General features: G+C 35.2%; 1 protein-coding gene across 2 annotated transcripts in view; it reads right to left on the bottom strand.

Moving 5' to 3' along the window:
• The window catches only part of LOC144957685 (uncharacterized), a 19,083-nt gene extending 9,946 nt beyond the window's left edge, over nt 1-9,137 (bottom strand). Inside the window, exons 1-3 of one of the 2 annotated variants that reach the window (XM_078889043.1) lie at nt 8,571-9,137; nt 2,164-2,341; nt 1,093-1,138 (exon numbers count right to left, since the gene is read on the bottom strand). In XM_078889043.1, coding sequence (XP_078745169.1) covers nt 1,093-1,138; nt 2,164-2,301 — 184 coding nt within the window. In that variant the 5' untranslated portion in view covers nt 2,302-2,341; nt 8,571-9,137. Of the gene's footprint in view, nt 1-1,092; nt 1,139-2,163; nt 2,342-3,892; nt 4,002-8,570 lie in introns of those variants that run through there. The other variant, XM_078889042.1, reaches the window with a different exon arrangement.
• Between the last annotated feature and the right edge of the window lie 863 nt (nt 9,138-10,000).

The raw sequence follows: 10,000 nt of genomic DNA, 5'->3' as shown, positions 1-10,000 counted from the left end.
CGCCAGATCTAACAAACTCAGCTACCCATTCATTGCTGAGTAGACAGGGATTCAGAAAAAAATCGACTGCACCCGGGATCGATCTCTGGCCCTTTGCGTATAAAGAGAGTGCTCTATCAACTGAGCTATCGGGGTCCCCAAATATTCTATTGGACTTTTTTAAAATTCAGACGTTAAAACTGGGTTTTTTGGAAGGAAGAAACTAATGAAACTCATATTATTTGATTAGTAAAAACACCAAACGAAATTTTAATATTATTGTATTATTTTAAATGACAACACTGCGATAGAAAGGAGTGGTGACAAGAGATGGACAAAAGAAAACAAAAAATCGGATTTGCTACTTGCTAGGTTCGACACACACACACACACACACACACACAAACACACACATCTTTTGTAGTCACATACATTTCAAACAATAACCCATTAGAGAAGAGGGGTCATGCCTTCACCATAGATCATTGTCATTGCGATCATTATGGTGTAGTAAATTTTGAAATTTACCCCGTATAATGGAATCGTCCAAGGCGTGCGCCTCCTGTTCCCCCCATCTCACACACGAAAGGGCGGTTTGCGGAGTGGAGGTTGGTGGTCGTCTGCCTGTATGGTCGTCTGTGTCGTTGAGTGTATGGCAAAGGGGGGTGGGTGCGATTAATTAAGTGGGATGGGTGGTGATTGGTGGAAGATAGGCAACCGAAGCAACGAATCGCTGGGGAAGTAGTAGGCTATGGCGCGAGACCGTAGGACCGTGGTCCTTGCAAGGACCGCCCCGCACTAGTTGAAAGGTGATAAGAAGTGAGGACCGCCGCCGATCTTCCCCTCTGGGACCGGTCTTCGGTTCACAGCTAAAAGACCGTCGGACCGCGGTCCAGACCGGTCTTCAGCGCGGCACTAATTAACACCGTTGTCCCTGTCGGAAAAAAAAATGTATTATCGCCTAACAGGCGTCATGCCAGGTTCTACATGTTACGTGTTGCTGGTGGTCAAGGACCCTTATAAAGAGCTTTGTGCACATTTCGTGGATATTGCGTTTTATAAAAGCTCAATTTTTGTTTTTACTATTAAAGTCTCATTGTTTCAAAGTCTTACCTTCTCGATCCTCGGTAACTTTCTTGAAGTTTTGAAGAGTCGCTACCTATTATAGAAAGAATGCAATTTTTAAAAGGGTAAGAGAAAGAGAGAATAATTTGGTGATAAGAGATTGCGATGTTAATCCGATGCATATAGGGAATGAGATTAGCGGAAGAGTAGCGTCCCTTGCTTGGACGTCACCCATAGTCTGCGAGGACGAGAGACGCATGCGCACAACCAACATGACGTTCTCTCTCTAATAACGTTTCCGCCGGTGACGTCACAGACTATGGGTGACGTCCAGTCAAGGGACGCTACTCTTCCGCTAATCTCATTCCATATAGATAAAATTCGATAACCCAGCTCCATTGTTCGGTATTGCAGAACGTGTTGGAATTCAGCATGCTAGAATCCAGCAAGTACTATATTATTTCTTTTTTTCTTTTCTTTTTTTTTTTTTTTTTTTTTCTACAGAGGAAACATTTTTACCTGTTAGGTACATTTCTTTACACCAGATTATGGGAAGAAAATGTGAGTAAAACGAGCATCCTTCCAACTTGACGCCGCTGAAATTGTGAAGTCCAGGGACCTACAGTTGACCGCTTAATTTTCCGTGTAGGAACAAACCTCCTAAGTATGTACTTTAGGTCGAAATTGGCAATGAGGACCTCGAGTCATCATGCAGCACTACTGATAAGATAGAGGATTCAAAAGATCACAGTGTGTGAAACAGACCGGGCCTCGGAAAGAGTGATTGAATGATTGGTTGATTGATGAATGATTAACTGATCGGATTGATTGACTGACTGATTAATTGATTGATGGATTGATTGGTTGATTGATTGATTGATTGATTGAACGCTGATGATCGAGGATTCAAGAGACATGAACACAGTTGTCGTCAACAGACCTGGCTTGTGAAAAATAGATTGGTTGATTGGTTGATTGTTTACGCGATTGATTGATTGATTGAGCGGTTGATTGAATGTTTGTTTGAGTGATTGATTGAATGGGTGATTGGTTGAGTTATTGATTGAGTGATTGATATATTAAGTAATTAATTGATTGGATGATTGATTTAATACTAACCTGTTCTTTCAAAGCTTTGTTGTCTCTCTCCAAATCAGCAATAAGTTGACGATCACTTTCAAGAACTTCTATTCTTTTCATCAAAGCATTTAAATCTACACTCGCTGGATATTTATCTGTCTTTGACATTTTTGACATCTCAACTGCGTGACCCCGTTCCTTTGTTCTGTGTGTGGAGCTGTTTGCATAATATTTTAAAAGATGAATGAATAATATTTGTTATATCACCCATCGCCTCTAAACAGTATTGTGTCGAGGTGATTTAGATACCAAAGTTTGATTGTATTCGTAAAAGTATGAAATTTGGTTTAGGTCGTGTTTTATTGAGGACATTAGATGTAGTTTCTCAAGGTGCCAACAAATGGCCACTTTGACTTTAACATAACTTTTTGGCACCTTGTTCACTCCGACTCAATACCGTTTTGAGACACTAGGTCGCATATAATACATAGATGGATAAATATCTGAAAATGTTACTTCACTTTCAAGTGGATTTCTTTCTAGCAGACATTCGAACTTCGGGCTTGATTAAAAGGTACGTAAATTGATGACAGTTGAGCTTAAATCTTTCCGCAAGAGGAAATTTTTCTCTAGCCCTACTCCGATGTTGAGTGTGGTTAGTAGAGATCATCACGTGCTGTAAACAGATTTTGTTATAAAGGGTTTTACGGCACTTGCGATGCATTTAGGTCATATCAGCGCCAGTAAAAGGTAGAACATGGAAAAGGCAAAACATTTTAGATTTACAAGTTAAAGCACTCAAGTATAAGAAAGACAAAGGAGATAGAAGTGTATACTTTGTTTGAGATCCACCAAAAGTTCAGGACACCACTAAGAGGAATACGCTCAAATATATTGGGGTGATGGATAGGGTTACGATCTCCCCTGCCAGGCGGAGTTGTCGTACCAGTAGGTCGCGGGTTCGACCCTCATCGCCGCTGCGAAGTTTTATTCTCTGTTGTCTTCTGGCACTTTCCTACTCACTTCTTTTCTTGTTGTTATCAACTCGCTTTTCTTAATATATTGAAAACAAAGTCTATAGCAGTACAGAACATAAAGATTATCTTAAAGGAAAAAATCTCTTTCCAAAACTAATAACTATAATTTGTCTATTTCCCTCTTAGCCAAGGACTCCGAACAGGGTCAGGAAATACTCAATAATTAATTGCATTCAAAGACAACGACAGAAGGCACATGAGTGAGGAAATATTATAGTGGGATAGAAGAAACAACAACAGTGACCCCCACAAGCACCATGGGATGCCAAAAGACCCCACCCAGGTAGACTGATTTCTTTTAGTATCGCCAGATGGCCAATTGGATAAGGCATTGCACCAGCCCCATGGTGGCATCTGATTTTTTTTCCTTGGGAAAGAAAATTAGCACATATTGCCCGCTTTGCGGCACTGTCCATCGATTGACACCTGCGTTACCAGTTGTCTTGGTCATTTCTCGAGAAACGAATTTCATTATACGTGGAGCTGTCCAGCAGCAATCAAAGAAAAAGGCTATATGACACTTGTTAGACGAATTTCAACAAGGGCAGCTCGGTTTGGGACCCACATAAGAAAAATCAAATAGAAGGTAGAGAAAAAACCACAGAAGAATGCTTCAAGATATGTAATAAATAATCATTCTTTCACCAAAGGCAGTAAAAAACAAAGAAATAGATCTAAAATCACAACGTTGTTTTCAATGCAAATAAATGGTATTATAGCACAACACCCACCAACCAAAGAAGAATAAAGGAAAATATGAGAACCAGACAGTTCGGCTTCCAAATATTCAACATCCCGCAATCAAATGTCAATAGCCATCTATACCCTCTTGTCCCAAACACCATCCGTCTATGGAAATACCCTTCCGGGTTCAATTAGATTGCTTAGAGCATTGCAATACATACGACTTTGAAAGTAGTCTTACTAGCAATGTGTTAGTGTTATTTGTCAAAATCGACAATAATACTCGGTGTTAATAATCGGAACCTATCGATTAATTGGAAGAAGAAGAAGAAAAAAAAGAAGAGGAAGAAAGTAGTAGTAGTAGTAGTAGTAGTAGTAGTAGTAGTAGCAGTAGTAGTAGTAGTAGTAGTAGTAGTAGTAGTAGTAGTAGTAGTAGTGGTGGTAGTAGTAGTGGTGGTAGTAGTTAGTAGTAGTAGTAGTAGTAGTAGTGGTAGTAGTAGTAGTAGTAGTAGTAGTAGTAGGAGGAGGAGGAGGAGGAGGAGCAGGTGGAGGGGGAGGAGGAGGAGGAGGAGGAGGAGGAGTAGATAATAAGTCTTTGAAATCAGGGAAAGACATTCATTACGGACACCCTGTATATATGATTATTTTTAAAGTTGAATTTACTTTTATATGTCTACCTCGTCCTGAAAACTGTAGGTCGTGGGTTACATTTTAACATGGATTTTTGGTCCATCTCAGGTTATGAGTTTACGAAGGAGTCGAATGTGTTGCGAGCTACATATTATCAATTCAACGTTAGATAATATTCAAGTGTCAAGCATTCAATTGACACAACAATTGTGTGTGATCGACCGCCGATATGCTGCAATCTAAGTACACAGAGCACATGTCAAGTAGCTTAACGTTATGCCAAGTACAGTAGATAAATACAATATAAATATGTTGCACAACACATTTCACACTCTAAAACATAACATATAAATAAAAATAAGAAAGGGGGAAAGAGGGGTGGGGGTGCTAACTAGACGATTTAAAATTTAAAGACACTATTGAAAAACGGAAACACACTATTGTAAAACGGACTCTCTCTCTCTCTCTCTCTCTCTCTCTCTCTCTCTCTCTCTCTCTCTCTCTCTCTCTCTCATCTATATATATAATATATATATATATATATATATATATATATATATAATCTATCTATCCATTTACTGGTGTGTTTATATCTATCTACTTATCTATTTATTGCTGTGTTTTTATCTTTCTATCTCTCTATCTATCTATCTATCTATCTATCTATCTATCTATCTATCTATCTATCTATCTATCTATCTATCTATCTATCTACCATTATCTATTTATCTATTTATTAGTGTGTTTACATCCATCCATCCATCCATCCATCCATCCATCCATCCATCATGGCGTTCTAGCCTATTTATCAGTGGTGTGCAAAGATATATCGTCCATATATCATATATATGTATATATATATTATAAATATATATAATATATATATATATATATATATATATAATTTATTTATTTTATTTATTATAATTTATTATATTTTTTTATTATATTTATTTTTTAATTATTTTTTTTTAATATATTCACCTTTAAAAAATAATATTTCAACCACAAATAATCACATTCACAATGAAATGACAATACAAGTAGATTTTAATTATTCCAAACGTAATCAAAACTGAATCACGAAAGAGAATACCACTAAAAAATAAAGCGACGAGACATAATGCGACAACACCTTGACAATACAAGTCCATTTCGTTCACTCGAAAAAATTAAAGATTTGCTTTAATCCCTCAACGGCGAGATTAATATTTCTGTTACATTATTGGTTTTCAGTAGTATGTAGTAACCTTAAAGTTTTAATCGAGAAGCAACAACAGCGATATGACTCGAGTTTCATTCAGAGCTCAAATTGCATTTCACTGCTGTCTTGATGATTAGAGTGATTGTGCCGGTGGTGGTAGTGGTTGGAATAGTGGTAGCGTGTGTGGTGGTGAGGAGGATGTAATTATGGTAGTGGTTGGGGGTGCTGTTGGTTAGAATGATAGTTGTGGAGACGATGACGGAATGTTATGATGATGTTGATAATGTTTTTATTATTGCTATTGTAGTACTTGTTGTTAATATTGTTGTTGTTGTTAATGATGAAGATAATGATGATGATGATGATGATGATGATGATGATGATGATGATGATGATGATGATGATGATAATGATGATTATGATGACAACGACGATGTCGTCGACAATGATGGTTACCATACGATATTACAAAGTTTATTCAATCTTAGGCTTTCGACAATAAATCATACAATTTGATGACCACATGAAAGTGGGAAAAAAATGGTAAATGGAACCAAACAATAAACTGATACCATTAATAACCACACAAAAATACAACAATAGTAATACCACCAATACGTACAATATATAATAATAATATAATAATAATAATAATAATAATAATAATAATAATAATAATAATAATAATAATAATAATAATAATAATAATAATAATAACAATAATAATAATGATGATGATGATAATAATAATAATAATAATAATAATAATAATAATAATAATAATAATAATAATAATAATAATAAACAATAATAATATTACCATCATCATTACTACCACCACCATCATTACTACTACCACCACCGCTACCACTATCACTACCACCATCACCATCATTATTACGTTTCCAATCATTTTTTCTCGTTTAAAAAAAATTGATATCTATCAAAACAGTCGAAATTCCGGTCATTTTTTAAAAGGGTAGTTAAAATATCTACGATTTTATTAGCCCTGAAAACTACGATTTTTATTTTCCTATTTCAAGTAGGCAGCTCTGCTATGACAAGTACTCGTATCAGTATCAGTTCCATAGTCAAAATAAGACAAACAAAAACAACGTTTATTTAATCTTAGGCTTTCGCCAATACTTCATACAATACAATTAAGACAAAATAATGTTACGAATTTCTCCTCATGCATTCGTTAGACTATAACAATAACGACCGTGTTATCTTTACTCCTTACCCAACCAACCCCGAGCTTCCCGCCTCTTCATCGCGAACTATCTTATGTATGTATTAGCTTCAGGACGGGCAAGTACGGAATCTGCCCACCCTTCCGTATTTCCTCTATAAGTCAGTTAGAATTCAACTCTCTCCTTTTCTCAGAAGAGTATTTCTCGTATACTAATTCAAATGTTGAGCAAACCAAAATGGTGGTTGTATTTTATATATTTATTTAGTCGTGACTTTTGAATAAAAGTGTTTTGTTTTATTATACGGAATACAATAGAAAATTACATTGTTTTGCAAAATTATTTTGTCTGGCAATAAAAATACAGGGGTAATTACTTTAAGAATTAAAAAAAAAAAAGAACTAACAAATTAATTTGTTAAAAAACAAAACAAAAAAAAAAAAAAAACAACAACAACAAAAAACAAATAAGAAAACAATTTAAATAAATGAGTTTTGAGAAGCACTAAAGAAAACGAGAAAAAAAAAGAAAAGTTTAAATGGATAAACAAATATATAAAAACAACACAAATCAATACTAAATTGATGTAAAATTAGTAAATTAATAAATTTAATTCAATACTGGAACATTCCCAAAGTCATTACATCAATGGTACCAGCACAAGTAAGGCAATAAATAAGAAAAAGTTCGTTTGCCAAAATCTCTATTTAGTTTTCACTGGTTAATAAGGTGGGCTCATTTGAATTAGCCCGACCTAGTACTAGAGAGGCCAGACAGCAAAAATCGGAGTTAGTTCACCGTCAGGCGACGAGACGATGAGATGACGATGTGGGCGGAGTGGAGTGGTTGGGGGGGGGGGGGGGGGGAGTGATAAAAAAAAGAACAGGAGCGTATCCTGGTTTATGCATTAAGGGATGCATGGTGATTCGCAATCTATCAAAAATAACACAAATTGATTGCAGTACGAAGTATAAAGTTTAAGTAGTAACTTTTGAAATTATCTAATTTAAATTTGATTATTTCAGACCTGGTAATACAGCATATAACTTGAAAAAACAGGCTGGTATTTGCCCACCCTGCCCATTATTACCAGCCGTCCCTGCCATCCATCTATCGCTGCGTTTCGTAAAAACCTCAAAAATTATGACTAAGTGTCCCTGTGGCATCATGTTTAGCATGCAATGTTACCACGATTCTTAGAATTAGTGCTAAATATAGGCTTTGGGCTTGGAGTATGTAGTGTGTACAGAAAAGGGGCAAATTGGAAAATCAATAGACATGTGGATGGAGATAGATAGATAGATAGATAGGTAGATAGGTAGATAGGTAGATAGATAGATAGATAGATAGATAGATAGATAGATAGATAGATAGAAGATAGATAGAAGATAGATAGATAGATAGATAGATAGATAGATAGATAGATAGATATAGATAGATAGATAGGTAGGTAGGTTGGTAGGTAAGTCGGAAGGTAGGTAGGTAGAAGATAGATAGATAGATAGATAGATAGATAGATAGATATAGATAATAGATAGATAGATAGATAGATAGAGAGATAGATAGATAGATAGATAGATAGATAGATAGATAAAGAGAGAGAGAGAGAGAGAGAGAGAGAGAGAGAGAGAGAGAGAGAGAGAGAGAGAGAGAGAGAGAGAGAGAGAGAGATAGAGGCTGATATTAAAGTCTACATACCTGTTTGATAAAAATATCTGGACGAGCAGCAGATACTTCCACTGGAATCAACAAATATTTTAAAACGGAAGGCTTAGCTCATCCGTCTAAATATAGAAGCTGAATTTCCCCTGGAAAACTGCTTCAGAAAAACGTAATAACTCAAGGAAAGAAAAATATATATCTTAAATGAGCTTTGATTTATTTTTAAAGGCAAACAACACAACAAAACGATATGTCACACAATAATTGATTATATGAACTCTGGATTGGATTTATATATAATATTACGATTGATTAACGTCAGCAGAGAACGATCCGGACGATAAATGAAAAAACTCTAAACAAAGTGGGCGTTGCTTTCTTTACGTTTGGTAAAATAAAATTTCACAGAAAAAAGGCCACTAATGAAAAGAATGGTGTTTTTCATAACTTTAATGTTAAAGATTAAAGCACATACTTCCACTTCTCCTCATAGATTTATAAATATTTTATATATTTATACACATATTAATATGGTTGCACTTGTTGTGAAAAGTGGTTCTGTTGTTTCGCATCATTCGGTGTTGGTGAAACTCATAGGTGTATAGTGAAACTTGAAGATCTTTTCGTTTAATTAAGATAATTTACGTAGATTAATCTAAATTACTGAGGATGTCAAATCTTGTCTGCAACTCCCATGGAAGAGAAATTATCAGACGAAAACAAAATTATAAGATAGCGGAGATAAATGATAATATTGATTTATAATAACAGTGGAAGAAATAATAATAATAATAATAATAATAATAATAATAATAATAATAATAATAATAATAATAATAATAAATTAGATAATATTAATAATAATAATAATAATAATAATAATAATAAATTTAATAATAATAATTAATAATAATAATAATATAATAATAATAATAATAATAATAATAATAATAATAATAATAATAATAATAATAATAATAATAATAATAATAATAATAATAATAATATAATAATAATAATAATAATAAGTAAAAAATAAGAAAAAAAAAGAAATGAAAAAAGAAGAAGAAGAAGAAGAAGAAGAAGAAGAAGAAGAAGAAGACCATAGTCACGGGTTCACTCCTCACTAGTTCCACCTCTCATAGTCATGAACTCACTCCCGAATGGTGTCCATCTCCCATAGTCCAGGGTTCAATCCCCACTGGTGTCCACCTCCCATAGCCCTGGGTTCAATACTCATTGGTGTCCACCTCTCATAGTCCCGGGTTCACTCCCCACTGGTGTCCACCTTCCATAGCCCTGGGTTCAATTCCCATTGTTGTCCACCAATCATAGTCCCGGGTTCACTCCCCATTGGTGTCCATCTTCCATAGACCCGGGTTCACTCCCAGTGGTGTCCACTTTCATAGCCCCATGTTCACTCCCCAGTGGTGTCCAACTTTCATAGCCTTGAACTCACTCCCCAC

Source organism: Berghia stephanieae, chromosome 12, assembly GCF_034508935.2.
Source record: "Berghia stephanieae isolate SIO BIC M18660-M18661 chromosome 12, UCSD_Bste_1.3, whole genome shotgun sequence".
Taxonomy (NCBI): Eukaryota; Metazoa; Mollusca; class Gastropoda; order Nudibranchia; family Aeolidiidae; genus Berghia; species Berghia stephanieae.
This window is presented reverse-complemented; position numbering and strand designations above follow the sequence as displayed.